We start from the raw sequence: 21,123 nt of genomic DNA on the forward strand, positions 1-21,123 counted from the left end.
ATCTATGAAATGAAAGAGGGAGGTTAGCTATTCATTTAGGACTTTTTCACTTCAGCATTCTCTGATTCTCAATTGTGTCGTGCAGTTTGGGTTCCATTTAAAGAATGCCAGCCAACACTGCAGTCAGTATTACTGGATTTCTTCAGCATCCTGGCTACTAACACTGTATGGCTGGCTCATGAACATCCAGAGTCTGCTTTCTGAGACCTCTGCCCCTTTAGCAATTTACTTACTGTAAGAAAATACTCTTTGGGTATAATCACAGTACTTGAAAAACGTTCAGTGCTCTATATTCTTTAAAAAATTGGACAGTTTTTAAAGCATTATGATGGTGACCTAAGGATTGTGATTTATATCCTGATGGGATCTTTATGAGTCTTCTTTTTCTTATTCTATTAAGTTAGGTGGCTGCAAAGCCCTAATTCTGGGAATGGAGACCCTGAGGCAGAGGTGAGCAAAGACCTCTATTTTCCTGAAAAGGCAGCTCAAGCAGCCTCGGAAATCCCCAGTTGTTGAGGGTGAGCTGACAATGCAAGACACAGGAGAGAAGGCTGTGCAAGGCTGTGGGCTGCTTTATGAATTTGCTTTCATAGTCTATGCTGGTGACTTCTCTGGTGGAATTTCAGGCACTTCAATTTAGATGAGGTTTAGTCCATTTCTCTGTACATGGAAATGTTGGAGTGCACAACATTTAGACTTGTCAGCTTCATTAAATTTTACAGGACCTACATCCTGCAGAAAACATTGTAATCCAGAGGATCTTGGGGATTCTGATTTTCTTTACCTGCCTTTTGTCAATCCTCCCTCCTTTTTGTTCTCAGCATTAAACTTTTCTTAAGTTATTGTAGAATCCTGGCTGAATGAGATTTGGTTATACCTGAGCAAGTCTCATGTCCTATCAAGATTGTAAAAATAGAATTCTGCCTGCACCTTCATATTACATGGTTTCCATCAGAAAAATACTAAACTCAAATTGATCTGTGAGCAAACTCTGAAAAAGGCAGCTAGTCTTAAAAGAGGGCGAAAAAAAGAGTAAAACAAAATAAATTCTTTACACAGGGCTGACTTTCCAAGAGAACTTAAAAGTTTTTGTTTTAAAGTCACGCCTACACCCTAAGTTAAAATGGCTGAAGGAGCCTGCATATTCCACCACTCAGTCGTCCTTTTCTACCTGGTTTCACTCATGTGGATACACTCCTGACATATTTCCAAGAGACACACTGAGATACCTCACACTTTCCAAAGCAGACAGGGGATTTGGAAGGAGGTTAAGAGGATGAAGGAGAGGGTGGATGGTTGGCATCTGATGGGGAGATAATGAGCAAGGAGCAAAGTTGAGGAAGTGGGTAGATAGAAAGTAGAAAAGTAATACTGGAGAACAAAGAGCCACACATTGCTGGTCTGTAAAATACATTCTGAATCATACTGAACATTCCTTTTTATACCAAGGGTACATAATAAGCACCCAGGAATAAAATAAATGCATTTCTGGGCCTACTTCATCAAGTCTGAATGTCACCATATCTAAAACGTAAAAGCAAGTATCAGATGAAGGGAAAAAATAAAGAGGAATTTCAAGAGTGGCGTTTCTGGCCCTATCAATTCAGCTTTAGAGACCAACAAGTGCCCAACGACTGCAGGAGAGGGAAACTCAGACGTTTTGAGTTGCTTTCTTAGTTGCACCTGTTTCTGAAGGGCCGGGGCTATTAGAGAAAAACAGGTTCCCACAGACAGAAACTCGATCTAGTCCCCGCACCTCCGCACCTGTGCCAAGAGCCGCCTAAGAGCCCAGCCCTCCACTGCCCTGCCTGTGGCCAGTTCTGCAAGGCCCGGGCAACAATGGCTTCCTGTCTGCATGGGCCCAGGGTGAGTCCACTTTTCCCAGGGCTCACCTGCTGGGAGGCAGGTGAGGAATAGCAGCCAAGGTGCAGGCAGCTCGGGGCCCATGTCTCTCGGGCCCCTTTCAGTTTCAGGGGCTTCGGAGCACCGTGTCTTTCTTCATCAGCTGCCGCCCCAGAACGCACCTCTTGTAGAAGAAACCCCTCCGGTTTCCCCTTTCTCGGTGCAGCGCGGCGGGAAGGTACGCTGCGAGCCCCGGGCAGGTAACGCCGGGCTCATCCCCACCTGGTGCGCTCACCGAGGCTCCGCCTCCCGCACGGAGCTGCCGCGGTTTCCTGCTCCGCCCCCGGCTCGCCGAGGACCGCGGCCGCTTTTCCAACCTGGGCCCCGCCCCTTCTGCAGGCCGCCAGGTGCACTCCGCTCTTCTCCGAGACGCTGTCTCCTGCGGACAGTTTCACCTTTTCTTCCAGAAGTTCTCAGGAAATCTCACTCCTTCCACATTTCTCCTCCTCTCCTTGTTGGAATTATCTGGCTACAACTTTGTGTGTGTGTTTGTTGTGGGGGGGGGGGGGTATTGCGTGCGTTAAACTTCCATTCGCTCATGTGTGGGTGGAGAACAATTTGTTTTTCCACTAGAAAGACAATAATCTGAAGTTCACGGGTAATACCTGCTCAGGTTTTCCAGAATCTAAAGATGTAGGCATGTAGGCTATGAACTAAAGAAATAGATTTAATTTTCCCCAATTATAAAAGTAGCAGTTGCTCATTATTGAAAATTTAGAGAAGTATAAATTAATGGAAATAAAAACAAACAAACAAACAAAAAAAAACCCCGCTCCCTTTGCTCATAGATAGGCATTGTTAGTGTTGGTATATGTCTTTTTAGACATTTAAAAAATATATTTGTTTACATAGGTGTGATCATACTGTCTCTTGTTTTTGGACTCTTGAGTTTTCTCAACATTAGAAGATAACATATCCCCTTAGTTCAAAGTTGCCATAAAGATTAATTTAAGATTGTCCATCTTATGAAAGTGTCATACTTCATTTAACCATTCTCCTAACACTGGAAAACAAACAGATTTGAGTCAAATAGTTTGTATCGATAAGCAGTATATATGTTCATACAAAGTAACTTCGTTTCTATATTACAATTTCTACCCAAGTCCTAAAGAACAACTTATAAATAATGAAGTTTCAGGTACTCAACAAAGTAAAGTGACCAGAATCTACCAAAGATACTAGCAGCATTCAAGACCATCCACAATGTCATCCTTACACATCAGGTGCTTTACACACACTACCTCATTTTACTTCTCACCACAGTCCTAAAGCGATAGTTTATAACTCTCACTTCCAGATAAGGAAACCTAGATTCAACAAGGCTGATGAAAGCGGCTCAAGGACACAGGCTTACTGAGCAATGGGGGAGCAGAATTTGAACCCAGGGTTCCCCCCTCCCCAAATATACCCTGGTCTTTGGGTCTTGCATCTTATCTTATTTTTGCTTATGCCACTTTCTCTGCCTGGGAACTCCCCTATCCTTTCCAATCTTCATCTCTCAAAATGTTAGGCTTTAGTAATATGCAGTCATTAAAAAAAGAGCATCTGATATGGAAAGATGTTCTAATATATTATTGAGTGAAGTCATTTACTAACATGACCACAGACATAGGGGACTGGTGGTTTGATGGGTTGAGCCCTCTACCATAAGTTTTACCCTTGGGAAGACGGTTGCTGCAAAGGAGAGGCTAGGCCTCCCTGTATTTGTGCCTAAGAGTCTCCTCCTGAATGCCTCTTTGTTGCTCAGATGTGGCCCTGTCTCTCTGGCTAAGCCAACTTGAAAGGTGAAATCACTGCCCTCCCCCCTACGTGGGATCAGACACCCAGGGAAGTGAATCTCCCTGGCAACGTGGAATATGACTCCCGGGGAGGAATGTAGACCCGGCATCGTGGGATGGAGAACATCTCCTTGACCAAAAGGGGGATGTGAAAGGAAATGAAATAAGCTTCAGTGGCAGAGAGATTCCAAAACGAGCCGAGAGATCACTCTGGTGGGCACTCTTATGCACACTTTAGACAACCTTTTTTAGGTTCTAAAGAATTGGGGTAGCTGGTGGTGGATACCTGAAACTATTAAACTACAACCCAGAACCCATGAATCTCGAAGACAGTTGTATAAAAATGTAGCTTATGAGGGGTGACAGTGGGATTGGGAATGCCATAAGGACCAAACTCCACTTTGTCTAGTTTATGGATGGATGTGTAGAAAAGTAGGGGAAGCAAACAAACAGACAAAGGTACCCAGTGTTCTTTTTTACTTCAATTGCTCTTTTTCACTCTAATTATTATTCTTGTTATTTTTGTGTGTGTGCTAATGAAGGTGTCAGGGATTGATTTAGGTGATGAATGTACAACTATGTAATGGTAATGTAAACAATCGAAAGTACAATTTGTTTTGTATGACTGCGTGGTATGTGAATATATCTCAATAAAATGATGATTAAAAAAATGGTATGAATTATGTTCTCCTATCTATCTATATCTGTCTATCACCTAGTTCTCTATCTGGAGAGAAATGAGAGAAAGGGAGGGAAAGATTGAACTGGGGACTGGAGGAATAAAATATAAAAAGTGATCATTTCCATCTGGTGAGGATCTGTGGATAATTTTTGCTTTATTCTTTGTTTATTTGTATTTTCCAATTTTCTTTAATGGAGGTCAATTACCTTTGTAAGAAAAGGGAAAGAAAGAAAAAGAAACATCATACAGCTTTCCAGGACCAGTTGAAAGCTCTATAGCTTTCAAAGAACTTTCCTAATTATCTCAAAATCAAGTGATAACTTTCTTCTTTTAAATAATTTTTAGTCTCTGAGACTTATTGCATTCTATTTTATCCATCAGTTGAGATTTGCAATGGTAGACACTGTGCATGATTCCTCTTTGAATACTTCACAGCTTCCTAAAAAAATGTCTTACTCCTAGTAAATAAAAAATTGTTTGTGAATGAATGAGTGAATCAGTGAACAAACCAGCAGCACAGTCCTGGGATACTTCTTTGCTGTCTTTCATGCAGCTCACCAGCTCCTCACAGACCTCAGTCATTCCAAGGTTTCAAAGACTCTAGGTCTCTTTGTACCAGGCCACCCAGGCTGTAATCCCAGTCTTTCTTTCTTCTATGGCAGGAGCCCTCAGGGAGGGGTGAAGTGAAGCAGGAGAAGAGGGTATTCTTGCCTTTAGGAACCAGCCAACCAATAATATTACATTGGAAATTCACACATACACTGGTCAATGTAAATAGATGGCAAGCCATTTCATACACCTCTCCCTTATCAGGGATATCTCATTAATGGCCCTCCTTCTTCTATAACAAACAAAACTTCCCTCCCTCCCAGCCATCACCTTTTCCTTCAAGAAAATAACTATAAACATGGATTACAAACAGTTTCTGCCCCTCAGGAAAGACCCACTCTGGTCACTGACCTTGGAAATCGGTATCATTTCTCCTGCACACATCTGCCCTGCTTTGCAGTGAAGGATGCTGCTGCTGGTGTCCCTCAGCTTGCCTCCAGTGATTAACTCCTGCTCTCACACCCAGGTTCCTTGTGCTGGATCTGAGCTGAAGTCTCAGCCGAGTCCCCTCTCCCATTTTCTTCTTTCCCCTCCATCCAGGGTCTGGCCTCCAGTTCCCCTATGGGACTTGTGATGATTAATTTTATGTATCTGCTTGACTGGGATGTGGAGTCCAGTTGTTTGGTCAAGCCCTAGCCTAGATGTTGCTATGAAGATATTTTATAGGTATGATTAGCATCTATAATCAGTTGACTTTAAGTAAAGGAGATCACTGTCCATTAAGTGGGTGGGCTTCATCCAATCAGTTGAAGGTCTTAAGAGCAAAGAACTGAGTTTTCCAGAGGAAGAAGAAATCTTGTCAACTCTTACCAGAATTTTCAGCCTGCCAGTCTACCCTACAGATTTTGGACTTGCCAGCCCCCACAGTTGTGTGAGCCAGTCCCTTAAAATGAACCTCTTCATAATATTATATAACTAATATATATTATATAACTATAATATATATTATATAACTAATATATATTACTCTGTGTGTGTATATATATATATATGAACACACACTTACATATCCTGTTGGTTCTGTTTCTCTGGAGAACCCTGACTGATACAGGCCTCTTCATTACAAATGTTTTTCTTGTAGCCTCTTCTCTTCTAGAAAGTAGGAAGTAAATTCAGGAAGTGATTGGTCAAAGCCACATGAAGTCCTTAGATCTTCTACGGCAGGGATACCAGCACAGCAGTAGCAGCGCCAGGACTTACCCCTCTAATGCAAGTGAGGAGTGCTCCCCAGCCCCCTCCAGACACTCGTGCATGCTCCAAGAAACACTGTGCATGTTTGGGTGTCTATGATTTGTGTGGTTCCTGGCTTTGTGAATTGCCCTAGGTAAATTTTCAGTTCCACTATAAAAAATTGTGAGCTCTCTCTTTCCCATAACTTCCTCCCACGCCCCTCAGTCCTTGGCTTTGGTATAAAGGTCATTTTTAACATTAGTCTAAGCCAGCATTTCTCAATGTTTGTTCCATGGAACAGTAGTTCCACAGAATGTCAATAAATGGTATATGAAAACAGGGCTCTATGATCAAATAAGTTTAAGAAATGTTGGATTAAACGAAATGAAACTCTTCTTCAGAACTTGTCAACCCCTAGGGTACTACTATACATTGGAATCTCCACGAAATATGATATGTAGCATTCCCCCAAATGATTCAACCACAAATCTCTTTTTTGCTTACATATATCTTAGGGCAGATGTTGATGGAACATCTTTTGGGAAAATCCTGGTGGTTTAAATGAGACATAATTGGGGGGATAAGTTGGAGACTTCTATAGAAACAAAAATTGAGTTTAACAGAAGTTATTCCAAGTACAGTAGAATGAGAAGTTCCATATTTTCTCTAGAAAATCATTCATTAGATTGACCATCTGTCTTTGTTGTTTCACTTGTAATGAATATTTCAGTTAATTTTATTTATATCTGCTTCTCTGTCTACTACCTGTATCCCTTTTTCTCCATCATTTATTATGTACCATGTACCAGGCAATGTTCTAAGTGCCCTACATGGATTATCCCCACAGTAGCTGTATGACAAAGGTGCTATTATTATCAATCCCATTTTACAGATGTGGTAGCTGAGATAAAGAGGTAGCCTGCCCAGTATCACAAAGCTTGTATGTGGTGGCTCTATGAGACCAATTAAGGCAGTCTGATTCCAGAACTTGTGCTTTTAGCTATTATACCATAGATCTTCACTTAGCTGACGCTGTCAATGTGCGCTAATGCAGTTTCTTTCTACATGTGTCATTTAGCACTGCATACAGGAAAATTCCATTCGTCAGCCATGGGCTCTTGTGGGTCATGGCAGCATGTCATTGGTTGAATAACGGTTAGATAAAAGAGTATATATTTAACTCAGAACAACAGTCCTTTTCACCATTATGGAATTAGACAAACATGTCTTCATATATAAAGTAATAATAATAGCTACCATTTATTAAATATTAAATTGTGCCAGACACTGTTTTAAGCACTTTTGGTACTAACTTCAAGAATTCTTTCAACAACACTAAGAGGCAGGGACTATTACTGTCTCCATTTTACAGATGAAGAACTTCAAGGCACAAGTTCAGTAACTTATGCAAGGTCACCAAAGTTGTAAGCAGCAGAACCAAGATGCAAACCTAGACAATTCACAGTCAGATCATATGCCCTTAATCACTACCCTAGCCGTGTTGTACCTTTGTGTGTTAATTTGTCCAAGATCTGACCACAAAGTACTGGGCTTGTGATTTCATCTTTATAATCACCTTTCCTAGTTGAACCCATGTCCATGAATATACTTGAATAGTGTGTCTGTATATACACGTCCGCCTGTATTTGAAATCATGTAATGTTTGTTCGTCTACATGGCTATTTGTCAAGAATGGAGGAGAGCTTTTTGATCCACAGAAAAGAAAATGCAGAAACGTGCAAGTAAAAATCATACACCAGTCACTGAGAGCTCAAAGGAGGCAAGAAGTAAAAGTAGCTAACTGATGCTCACAGATTAGGACTGTATCTTAGTCATCTTTGTATACCCAGCATCTAGCATAGCTCCTAGCACATAAATAGTTTTCAATAAATATTTGCTGAGCTCTTTATCAATAGTTCTTGAAGTAAATTACATTTGAGTGGGATGTGAAAAATGAGTAAGACTTTGCTACAGCAACCCAAGCAGAAAGGCCAGCACGTGTCGAAAGCATGGGACCAGGGAATGGCATAGCTTATCTATAAGCACTTCAGTTTTGATAGACTACAGGGCAAGGTGGCGAGTGGTAGGAAAGAATGCTAGAGAGCTGGCCAGGGTTAATAAAGAACCTTGTATGACCAGCTGGAGAACAAAGACTGGACAACTAACAATGGACAATGGAGCACCAGTGTACGGTTATAAGTAGCAGAGAGGCATGATCAGACCTGCATTTTAGAAAGATAAACTTGGCAATAGTGAGAATGATGGTAGGCAGGAACTGAGACGAAGGGAAGGGAGACCACTTAGGAGACTGTTACAATAGTCAAGGTGAGAGATTAGTACTAAAGTCCCAAGCCAATCAGTGGTGTTGGAAGTGGATAGGAGAAAATGCTTTGGCAGATTTTTAGAACAGAATTGACAAGATTAATGATTAATTAGATGTGGGGATTGAGAGAAGAATATAGGTTTTGTACTATGGAGTCTGGGTGGACAGTGATACCTTTAATGAACATAGATATATAGAAAGGGAAACAGGTTTCAAATCATTTCAGATATGTTGCCTATGAGGGAATAGTGGAACATTCATATGAAACTCCCATGGATGGTTGTACACCTTAATAAGTGCAACTGACTGAATGAGACTGACAGGAGCTATATACCCGTACTGGGAAGTGTGGGTCAAGAGGGGCAAGGAACCTCATGGTTAGTGGGATTTAGAAGTACAGTTCATCTTGGAGTAGGGCCAAAGCAGGAGGTGGAGGAATCTATTGAAAAGAGTTGTGGAACAGGAATGTTCATTTGGCACTCCTATTCAATATTGTACTGCATACTCTAACCAGCACACTAAGAAGACAAAAATAAAAGGCTGAGAAGAAGAACAAAGATGTGATGTTCACAATGTTATGATTATCTACACAGAATATCACAGAGAATCTATACACTAAGTATAAGGACTAAGAAAAAAGTTTGCAGGAAACAGGGTCAATATATAAATGTAACTGGCATTTATATATACCCAGTTAAATCTGAATGGTGTTAAGATAGGTGGTATCTATTATACTATTTTATGTACATTCCTGTATTTTTGGAATATTCTATCATTTGTATTCAATAAATATTATAATTATAATATTATAATTATATTATAATTGATATTTAATTATATTAATTGATATTGATTGTGTTTTATTATAATTAACATTATAATTAATTTTTATAATTAAAAATAGTTTTGAAACCAAAAAGAGTGAACACTGGGTATAGAATCAGATGAAGTGTGTTTGTACTCTGGCATTTCCACTGACATCCTGTGTGACTTTGTGTGTCATTTTTGCCGAGAGTGTTTTTAATCTATAAAGTGAGAAACTGGATTAGGCAGTCTCCTTGGATTATATAATTCCATCTCTGGCATTCTACAGTTCAAAGGTGAGAAGGACCCAGGTTAGGAAGATGCCAGCCTCCTTTGGCAGAACAGAGGAATGCAGAACCAAAGCATTTCCTTCTCTAAAGTTCACTCATTCTAAACAGAGGTGTAAACTCCATGGTCTGCCACGGGCCACGTGTGAAATCAGGGAATTTTAATTGCGCTTACCATGTGACTCCTAAGAATCTGGTTTTCTCAACATTTATTTTAAGGAGAGAAACCAGAAATTAATGGAGGGCTGCATTTCTGAAGCTAAAGCCACAGAGAAGAGTTCAAGTACTCAGATCACAGCAACAAAGCTAGAACACCTGTAGTTTTGTCACCAAGAAGCTTTGACAGCATGAAGTTTCAAACTTTGACAGCATGAAGTTCATTAGGGGAAAACATAAGAGGAAATCAATAATACAGTGGAAAAATAGAAACACCATTTACCTAATAAGTGCTTCTTCCACTCCCTGCCTTGCTGATTGCCCTCACCTCTTCATATCCTCTTCTTGACCAAAATGCAAGAGGCTGTTTGGTGGAAATTAATTCCTTCTGCTGAATGTCACCATCCAGTTTCTCACTGAATGGGTTGACTTCAGTGATTTTCCCTTTCATTATCTCTGTGAGTACAGCCTCAGTACAAGGAGGTAGGGGGAATTTTTTTTTCTGGTGCTTCTGCCTCTCTTGCAAGACCTAGTTTGCTGTTCAGACTGGGAGCTCCTCTGAGTTGATGATCTCATTCCACAAATTTCTTGGTTGTACTCAGTAAGAGACAGAATATCCTGTTCTTTCCAGCTCACCCCAAAGAGTCTGAATCAATTATTCTATTGGAAGGCCCCGGAAGCAGTATTTTTAAAAAAGTTCCCAGGTGGTTCTAATGTGCAGTCAGAGTTCAGAACTATTAGCTGAAGGGTAAGCTGAATGAGAAAATGTCCTGCAATGACCACACAGGGAATTCCCCAGGGCAGTCCCGTAATGGGACACTTTCCAACACATTTTCTCTCTCAGCTTCTTTTGGGTAACTTCGCTATCATCTCAAATGACAAAAAGGGAGCGTTTCTGCGCCAAAGACCATGGCCCTGAGATATGTAACTTTTCTCCTTTCTTGCTTCTCCACCGGGACAGCATAGCCTACTTACAGTACATTCAGATGGGAGTGAATCTCAGGACACTGCACCAAATAGCTGTGTGACCCTAAATAAGCAACACAGCCTCTTTGAGCCTCAGTTATTTCTTGTAAAACAAGGGAGTTAGGTTTTATCAGTGGTTTTCATACTGTGTTCTTAGATGCTCTGGCATTCTAAGGAGGTACTTTGGGAGTTGCTTCTGCCAAGGAGGTACATTTGAAAAATCACTGGGCCAAATTATCTAGATGGTCTTTTCCAACATTCTACAATTATAGAATCTATATGAATAGACTGATGCAATCACCAATGTCTACCATAACCTCTATGCTTCAAGGCCTGCCAAAGATCAAATTTGTCAACCCTGGTCTAAAGCAGATATTACAAATTGACAACTTGAAGGCCAAATCCAGCACACAGACCTGTTTTATTTTTCCTGCAGAAGGTTTTTTTTTCTTTCCTTGATCTCTTTTTTAAACTTTAAAAAATTGAAACATAAAACAAGTCTGAAATATGCACAAATCAAAGGTGTATGGCCCAATGAAACATCACAATGTAAACACAACCGTGTAACCACCACTCAGAGCAAGATATAAAACAGAGTATTCCAGAAGATCCTCCTCCTCATCCCCTCAATAATTTCCTCCTTTCTCCTCCCCAAAGGTAACTACCATCTTGCTTGCTTACATTAGAGATTGATCTTTGCCTCCTTAAAAAATTTATATAAAGAAAAAAATGTAGTAAATGTTTTGTGGTGTTTGTCTCTTTTGCTCAATATTATGTCGGTGAGATTCAGCTATATTTTCACATATAGCTATGTCTATTAATTTTCACTGCTAAATAGTATTTCACTGTATGAATATACCTAAATATACCACAATTTATTTATCCATTCTATTGTTGATATATATTTGATTTGTTTCTACTATTTGGCTATTACTAATGATTATGCTATAGACATTCTTGTATATGTTGTGGGGTTTTTCTCTATAAAAACCCACTCATTATTGCTTCTGTAACTCTGGGGTGAAATTGTTTGGTTATAAAGTGTGTGTGGTGATTTTAAAAATATGTCCACAAATTCTTTGACTCTGTTCCCTTCAAAAGGAAGAACCTAAATCCATGGCCCTCATGTGTGGGCTAGACTTGATGACTTACTTCTAACGAGTAGAATGGCAGAAGTGAAGCTATGTTACCTCCAAGACTGGGTCATACAAAGCATTACAGCTTCTTCTTTGCCTACTCTGGGGGAAGTCAGCCACCATGTCATGAGAACATGTAAGCATTCCTCTGGAGAGGTCCACACGGTAAGGAACAAAGCCTCCTGCCAATAGTCATGTGAGCAAGCCATCTTGGAACCAAATTTTCCAGCTGCAGTCAAGCTTTCAGAAGGGCTGACATCTTGAATGAAAGCTATTGAGAGACCTGAGATAAGCTGCTGCCAAATTCCTGACCCAAGGAAAACAGTGAGACAATTATGTATTTATTGTTTTAGGCTCCTAAGTCTTGGGGTAATTCATTATGCACCAAGAGATAACCAACATAGCTATATATGTTCAACCTTAGTAAAAAATGCCTAAGATTTTTCCAAATTTACCTACACACCAGCAGTGGAGGAGAGTTTTAGTTGTTCTGCATCCTTGGAAAACACTTGGAAGTGTTTCAATTACAGGTCTGCTGATGGATGAGTAATGGTATTTTATTATGGTTTAATTTGCATTTTACTAATGACTAATGAAGTTGAGCACTTTTTCATATGTTTATTGGGCTTTTGGCTTTTTGGGTTTTCTTTTTTGGCCTCTGGTGTAGACTTTTGCTTATTTTTTTATTCAGTTTTCTGTCTTTTTCTTATTGATTTGTAGAAGCTTCTAACTGGGGAAGATGCCACCGTACAGTATACGTCAGTATCAAAAATCAGCTAGAAAATGTAAATAAATTTCTAAAGACTGAGTGTGGGCTAGTGTGAGACAGTGAGGCCCTTGGGGGTTCATACTTTCTTGGAGGTTTCCTTGCAGAAAACTGGAGAGAATTCTGAGAAATCTTTCCTGGCTTCCTGGGTGTGGTTGAACAGCAGTCACTGCCAAAACCCTGCCCAGATCCACCTACCCTATCTCCCCTGAGCAAAAAAAGCTTCACCTGTAGGAATAATGGAAACAAAAACCGTATCCCTAGGGTATGGTGGAAACTCAGTGTGGCCAGAGAAGGAAAATAATAGAGAAAAAAAAAAAAAAAAGTCTACCCCTGGGAGAGAGGTAGGAAGAGGTTCTAGGTACAACATTAGAACTGGAGAAGGGGCAGGGACACTAATGAAGGCTATATCCCCATAAACCAGGTTCATAATGACTGACTAAAATATAAACTTAATTGGAAATCACTTCCACAGCCACTATAATAAGGATTGAGTAAAAATAAGAGTGGTATACTTATTGGCTGCAAGAGACACATTTTCTGTGGAGAGCAGTGCAAAGGGAAGACCCAAAACCAAGCAGGGAAACCAAGCAGGGAGCAGATGTTCAAAAAAACACTCTGGCTAAATACCTATACCCTAATACAAGATATCACTCAAGAAATTTGAAGCCTATGGTACACTGAAGTTAGCTACAGCAACAACAAAATTCAAGCCCAACTCAATTCCTAACTAAATTAGTACAACCCCCCACACTAAGGACCTAGCAGAAGGCAAGGCATACTTACAACTAAGAATAAAATGTATTTACCTCAGTATCTATTATCCTCTACAACACATCTGACTTTCAACAAAAATTAGGAGACATGCAAATGGCAAGAGAACGCAAAATCTGAAGAAACAAAGCAATAATTAGAATCAGGCACAGATATGACACAGATGTTGGAATCATCTTACAGGGAATTTCAAATAGTAATTAATATGTGTTCTAGTTTGCTAATGCTGCTGGAATGCAAAACACCAGAGATGGATTGGCTTTTATAAAAGGGGGTATATTTGGCTACACGGTTACAGTCTTAAGGCCATAAAGTGTCCAAGGTAACACATCAGCAATTGGGTACCTTCACTGGAGGATGGCCAATGGTGTCTGGAAAACCTTGGTTAGCTGGGAAGGCATGTGGCTGGCATCTGCTCCAAAGTTCTGGTTTCAAAATGGCTTTCTCCCAGGACGTTCCTCTCTAGGTTTCAGCTTCTCTCCAAAATGTCACTCTCAATTGCTCTTGGGGCGTTTGTCCTCTCTTAGCTTCTCTGGAGTGAAAGTTGGCTTTCAAAGGCCATCTCCAAAATGTCTCTGTACACTGAAGCTCTTCTCTCGGTTCCAGTGCATTCTTCAAAGTGTCCCTCTTGGCTGTAACTCCTCTTCAAAACACCACTTACAGATGCACTGAGTTCCTTCTGTTATGTCAGCTCATTTATATGGCTCCAGTGATCAACTTAGACCCACCCCCAAATGGGCGGAGCAACACCTCCATGGAAATTATCCAATCAGAGTCATCACCCACAGCTGGGTGGGGTGCATTCCAAAGAAGCACTCAAAGAATTACAATCTAATCAACACTGAAAACTTCTACCCACATAAGATTACATCAAAGATAATGGCATTTGGGGGACACAATATATTCAAACTGGCACAATATGTTAAAGAATCTAAGGGAAAATGTAGACAAATTGCAAGTTCAGACAGGTAATTTCAGCAAAGAATTGGAAACTATAAGAAAGGATCAAATGGAAATGCTAGAAATTGAAAATACAATAAAAGAGATGAAGAATGCCGTGAACAGGCCCATCAGTAAGACTTGACACAGCAAAAGAAAGAATCAGTGAACTTGAAAATAGGTCAAAAGCAATTATACAAACTGACAGGCAAAGAGAAACAAAGAGTGAGGAAAAGAAAAGAACAGAAAACCCAAGAACTGTAGGAAAATATCAAATGCCATAACATACATGTAATTGGAGTCCCAGAGGAAGCAGAGAGAGAGATTGAGAGAGAGAGAGAGAGAGGGAGGGAGGGAGGGAGAGAATATGGGACAGAAGAAATATTTAAAGAAACAATGACCAGAAATTTCCTAAAATTATAGGCTAAGTTAAAAACAAACAAACAACAAAACAGAAAAGCACTCTGAGGCATATCATATTCAAACTCCTGCAAAGCAAAGACAAGAAGAAAATCTTGAAACTAGCCAAAGGAAAAAAGATATATTACCCTACAGAAGAACAAAAAATAAGAATTACAGCAGACTTTTTCCAGAAGCCATGCAAGAAAGAAGATAATGGAGTGACGTAGTTATAATTTTAAGTGCTAAAATTAAAAAAAAGTTAGCCCCAAATTCTTTACCCAGAGAAAATATTCTTCATAAATGAATGGGAAGTAGACTTTTTCAGACAAATACTAATGAAATTCATCGCAGTAGACATATTCTGCAAGAAATGTGACAAAAAAAGCTTTTCAGCCAGAAGAAACATGATGTAGGTCAGAAAATTGGATCTATAAAAAGAAATGAAGAGCATTGGAAATGGAATAATGAATGGTTTTGTTATTTAAGTAAAATAATAAAAAATATTTTTCCTTAGATTTAAATGTCCTGAAAGATAACTGATTGTTTAAAGCAAAATAGTAACAAAGTGTTATGTGTTCATAACATACGTAAGAGTAAAGTAGATGACAACAATAGCAGAATTATAAAGTTTACTGCTAGGTTTACAAAAGACTCAACTAAATAATGACTCCATTTAAAAATACAACAACGTTATTCTAGAGTGTAAATATAAAGAATAATAATCATGATTTTGAAGCAAATTTTGAAAAAAAAAATGAAGAGATAACCTTAACAGATACTGAAAGTATTATAAAGTTATTTTAATTAAAGAATATGGGATATAACTGCCAAACTGTATCTTAATTCACACACATATAAAATTTTACTATATTATTAAGGGAACATCACAAATCAGAATTAAACAAATGGCATTGTAAAAGCTGGTTCAAAGTCTTGAAAGGAGTTTATTTAGATTTGTACCCCACATTGCTAAGAGAAGTCAATTCTACATGAATGAAGTTGCATGTAAAACTACAATCAAGGAAACTAGAAATAGATAGAATAGAAAAGTTATATATCTAGTGGGAAACAGACTTTCTCAACTTAAGAGGAGTAGAAGAAATCACATGAACAAATATCCATAGTTTTCACTACAAAAGGTGTTAAACATATGTATTTAAAAACTGTCTTTAATACAAACATGTGAGAAAAGAAAATACAAAAATTAGCATCTTAATATGTAAAGAGCATATAAAAGTTAACAAGAAACATCAAGAGACATAAAGCTCAGAATAGGCAATTCACAAAAGAGAAAAGTCCACTGACTGTGTTGAAATTGATTGTTTCTTCTTTAGCTCATGAAAGCATACTTGACACAATCTTTTTGAATATCATTTGGGAAAAATGTATGAAGAGGTTTAAATAAATTTATGGCTATATTTCTCAGTAATTCTAGTTTGAGAAATCTATCTACTCTTGTGGTTGTTTTAAAATATCTTCACACTGCATCAAAGGACTTTATCATGAAAGAAAAAAGCCTACAGAATGGGAGAAAATATTTGGAAACCATATATCAGATAAAATTTTAATATGCAGAATATGTAAAGAATTCCTAAAATCCAACAATGAAAACAAAAACAACCCAACTAAAAAATGTACCAAGAATTTGGATTAAAATTTCTCCTAAAGAGATATACAATTTGATAATGGATGGAGCAGATGGTACCACAACATTGTGAATGCAATTAACACCACTGAATTGAATATTTGAAAGTGGTTAAAATGGAAATTCTATGTTGTATATGTTACCACAATTTTTTTTTTAAAAAAGAAGGTAAACAAGTGGTCAATAAGAACATGAAAAGATGCTCAACTTCATTAGCCATTAGGGAAATGCAAATCAAAACCACAATGAGCACTTCACATCCACTGGAATGGCTAATAGTAATTAAAAAAAAAAAACTGGAAAATAGCAAGTGTTGGCAAGTATGCAGAGAAATAGAAATCCTTGTGCATTGTGGGCAGGAATGTAAAATGGTGTAGCCACTGTGGAAAACAGTTTGGCAATTCCTCAGAAAGTTGCATATAGAATTAGTTTATGACCCACTAATCCACTTGTAGGTATATTCCCCAAAGAATTGAAAGCAGGGACTCAAACAGGTATCTGTATACTGATGTTCATAGCAGCATTATTCACAACTGTCGAAAGGTGGAAAACACGCAAGTATCCATCAACAGATGAATGGATAAGCAAAATATGGTCTACATATAATAGAATATTATTAAGCCATAAAAAGAAATGAAGTTCTGATACATGCAACAATATGGATAGACATCGATGACAACATTTTGAATGAAATAAGCCAGACACAAAAGGACAAATATTGTATGATCTCACTTATATGAAATTACAATAATATGTGAATTCATATAGACAGAAAGTAGATTACAGGTTACCAGGGGCCAGGTAGGGGTGGGCTATGGGGAGTTAATACTTAATGGGCACAGAGTCTCTGATTGGGTTGATGGAAAAATTTTGGTAATAGATGGTGGTGATGGTGCACAATATTGTGAATATAATTAACACCACTGAAAAAAATTGTATACTTGAAAGTGGATAAAATGGGAAATTTTATGTTATATATATGTTACCACAGTAAAAATTAAATGTGTGTGTGTGTATATATATATATATACACACACACATATATATATATCACACTTTTTTCCATACTTCTCCCTTTAAAAGATGGAGTCTATTTCCCCTCACCTTGAGAATGGTCTGTACTTAATGACTTGCTTCCAATGAATAAGGTATAGTAGAATGTGGAATTACCAGTATGTGACTTTTGAGAGTAAGTCATAAAAGGCATTGAAGTTTCCTCTTTACTCTCTCTTTCTTGGATTATTTTGGGGTATGGGGGGAGAATCCAGCTGCCACGTTGTGAGGAGAGGTACACAGGGTAGAGAACTGAGGCTTTCTGCCAATAGCCAGAAAAGAACTATAGCCTCCAGCCAACAGCCACATGAGTGAACCATCTTGAAAGCAGATCCTTTGGCCCCAGTCAAGCCTTCAGATGACTGCAGCCCCTGATGCTGTCCTGGCTGCAACCTCATGAGAGACCTTGACTCAGAACTACCAGCTAAGCCTCCCAGAATTCCTGATCCACAGAAAATGTGAAATAATAAATGTTTGTTGTTTTAAACCACTAAGTTTGCTTTTTTAATCATTTTATTGAGATATATTCACATACCATGCAGTCATACAAAACAAAGCATACATTCAATTGTTCACAGTACCACCACATAGTTGTGCATTCATCACCAAAATCAATCCCTGACACCTTCGTTACCACACACACAAAAATAACAAGAATAAAAATTAAAGTGAAGAAGAGCAATTAAAGTAAAAAAGAATACTGGGTGCCTTTTTGTTTGTTTGTTTGTTTGTTTGTTTGTTTCCTTCCCCTATTTTTCTACTCATCCATCCGTAAACTTGACAAAGGGGAGTGTGGTCCTTATGGCTTTCCCAATCACATTGCCACCCCTCATAAGCTACATTTTTATACAATCGTCTTCAAGATTCATGGGTACTGGGTTGTAGTTTGATAGTTTCAGGTATTTACTGCTAGCTACTCCAATTAACAAGAACCTAAAAAGGGTTGTCTAGATCGTGCATAAGAGTGCCCACCCGAGTGACCTCTCGGCTCCTTTTGGAATCTCTCTGCCACTGAAGCTTATATCATTTCCTTTCACGTCCCCCTTTTGGTCAAGAATATGTTCTCCATCCCATGATGCCAGGTCTAGATTCCTCCCCGGGAGTCATATTCCACGTTACCAGGGAGATTCACTCCCCTGGGTGTCTGATCCCACGTAGGGAGGAGAAAGCGGCTAAGTTTTGGGATAATTTGTTGTGCAGCAGTGGCGTCCTAATGAATACTAAAAATTCATGTTACAAATATTAATTGCAAAGCTGTTTATAAAAAGAAATACTAAAACCTACACTTTGTCCAACACCAGGAAAACAATTTTACCATAATGTATCTTCTTGATGTACTATTAACTTATTATTTCATGACTACTAAAGTTTATAACAATATGAGAAAATGCTTATGCTATCTTAACTAAAAATTAGAGTATACATCAATACCAAAAAACTGAATAATGGTTTTCTGTACCTTTAAAATTGCTAAAAAATGGAGTTTACATGGATTTGTTTTTGTTCTTGTTACCACATTTTATTTCTAGTGTGTTATCTATTTTATTTACACTCCTCTTTTACAATAATTTGAAAGGTAAAGGGTCTATTTTAAATTTTATTATTGCTTATCTTCATGTTTTTCACAAAAATATCTCAAACCTAGATGAAATCATTAAAGTTGACAAAATAGTCATTGCTCCACCCTTTTTAATGAAGATTAACAATGTGTTGCTTTTGCTTCCTTGCTCCAGTTAGCTGTGATATCATATTATTTTTAAACCTCATTAAAATAATTAAAATTTTTATTTCTAATGCTTTTTTTCTTATTTAGTATTCTGATATTCTAAACTAATTTACAACAATTATTTAGACTTGTCTTCAATATGCTTAATTGGTTTTAAATCAGCCCTGGTTCTTTCCAGCCGTGGGTTCTCCATTCTTAGGCTTTCAATCTGAATTCATTTAGTACTATTCTGGAACACATCTTTAAGTAATTTATTTAGGAGAGGTATCTTCCTGGTAGGGTTTTTGTTGTTTTTACATATCTGCTTGGTAATATATTTCCATTAACTTCATACAACTGGCAACTTAGCTGGGTAGAGAACGCTAGCTCAAAACTCTGTACATATGGTTGTGTTGTTTTCTGCCATTTAGAGTAGAGTAAGAGGCCAAACTGGATTTGGGGATTTTTTGCACTTATCCCACTTTTCCATTTTATTTGTTTTAGCTTTCTTTGTCTTTGAAACTTAAAATGTTAACAATGATTTGTCTGGATGAGAAATCATTTTCATAAAGTTTGCTTTGGCATACTGAACCCTTTCCTCTCTAGACTGTGCCCCTTTTAGCTCAGGGGAGGAAATTTCTTTTCCTCAGGTTTACTTTCTGCTCGATAAATTTTATGTTTCTCTCTCAGATACATTGATTAATTTCAGGGTGCTGCTCTTTATCCAGGCCTCTATTTCAGGAACATTATCTTTCACCAAGTTAATCTTTGGCAGTAATAGGAATGAAAAAATAAAAGCAGTTAACTGTGTTTGCCCTCCCTGGTTGTGCAGCCTTCACAGGAGGACCCCATCCTCCACCCCAAGCTCTGTGAAATCCTACATCATTTCTGTGGTGGAAATCACAGGGCAGGCTACTCACTCCCAATGCACATCCCTGGTAAATCACACTTTTTATTGTCTTACCAAAATCTATAGAATGTCCTTTCATTCTATCTTGTAGATGCAGAGATTTTTTTTTTCCTTTTAATCATTTATTTTCTAGGTTTTTTAAGGGAATTTCAAGAGGGGGGATTTTTATTCTACCTCTTCTTACATGTCTGGAACTCAAGACACTGGATTATTTTTTAAAATATATATATTTAGACTATGGTCCATGAATTTAAAAGGCATAGAAAGGGTTAAACATCTTCTACAAGTGTGGCAAAATCTGTAGAATAAAAGAGGAACACCCTTTTTTTTCTGTTACAGGATATATAGTCAGTGGAAGACTTTCAGATAAGGGGAAGGGTTGCTCCTCCTTTCTTCTGTAACACGGACGGACTAGCACAGCTGAGTGGGGTCATTCCCAGACATCAGCCCACAGCCGGAGGCAGCCAAGATGGATGCCCAACAGTAAGTGACCATTCTCTTAATTCTTTGGAAGGTAGTTATGGGATAAGTGACCTCAGGCGCAGGTTGAGGTTGACGGTGATGCTGTGATTTCTGTCCTTCCTGTCTAAGACAATGCATGTCTGGGCAAAAGCCCAGAGCAGTGGCACCTGGGAGGGAGAAGAATCTGTGCTAAGAAAGGAGAGCTGAGCTGTGAGCAGTTCTCTTTCTAGAGCAACCACTCCAGGTTGATTCCATAGCTCTAAGGCGGGGAAGCTGGGTAATTTCTTTACTTACAAAAGACTTTTGACCACCATATGTAGGTAAGATTTATTTGCTGTGCCCCAAATAGTTTATTGGTTATTTTTTTTAAGTAATTGATTTTGGTTTTATAGGTTTGCTTTTCAAATATTAAATGTTGCAGATATTGATTTTAAGTTAAGAATCAGGAAATTTAAAAATGTTTGGATAAGTATGACAAATGAGAGAGAGTATAGCATGATCAATTTGGCCTGAGGGTGAGGGACAGCAGAGATTGGGGGGATTGAAATAGAGAGGGACAGAGGCTTAGGATCAGGACATATAAGCAGAAAATATAGAACGCTGACAATGATTCACAAACAGGCCGTGGGAGATTCTGGGCAGGGTGTTACTTCA

At 38.5% G+C, this 21,123-nt stretch overlaps 2 protein-coding genes across 2 annotated transcripts in view; one reads left to right on the top strand and one right to left on the bottom strand.

Annotated features, from left to right (window-relative positions):
* Positions 1–2,133, bottom strand: part of ILDR1 (immunoglobulin like domain containing receptor 1) — a 32,437-nt gene extending 30,304 nt beyond the window's left edge. The window contains 1 exon segment of the mRNA XM_037836652.1: positions 2,025–2,133. Coding sequence (XP_037692580.1) covers positions 2,025–2,118 — 94 coding nt within the window. The 5' untranslated portion in view covers positions 2,119–2,133.
* An 18,233-nt stretch (positions 2,134–20,366) lies between these two features.
* Positions 20,367–21,123, top strand: part of CD86 (CD86 molecule) — a 64,371-nt gene continuing 63,614 nt past the window's right edge. The window contains exon 1 of the mRNA XM_037836671.1: positions 20,367–20,490. Coding sequence (XP_037692599.1) covers positions 20,477–20,490 — 14 coding nt within the window. The 5' untranslated portion in view covers positions 20,367–20,476. The remainder of the gene's footprint in view (positions 20,491–21,123) is intronic.

Source organism: Choloepus didactylus, chromosome 1, assembly GCF_015220235.1.
Source record: "Choloepus didactylus isolate mChoDid1 chromosome 1, mChoDid1.pri, whole genome shotgun sequence".
NCBI classification, from domain to species: domain Eukaryota; kingdom Metazoa; phylum Chordata; class Mammalia; order Pilosa; family Megalonychidae; genus Choloepus; species Choloepus didactylus.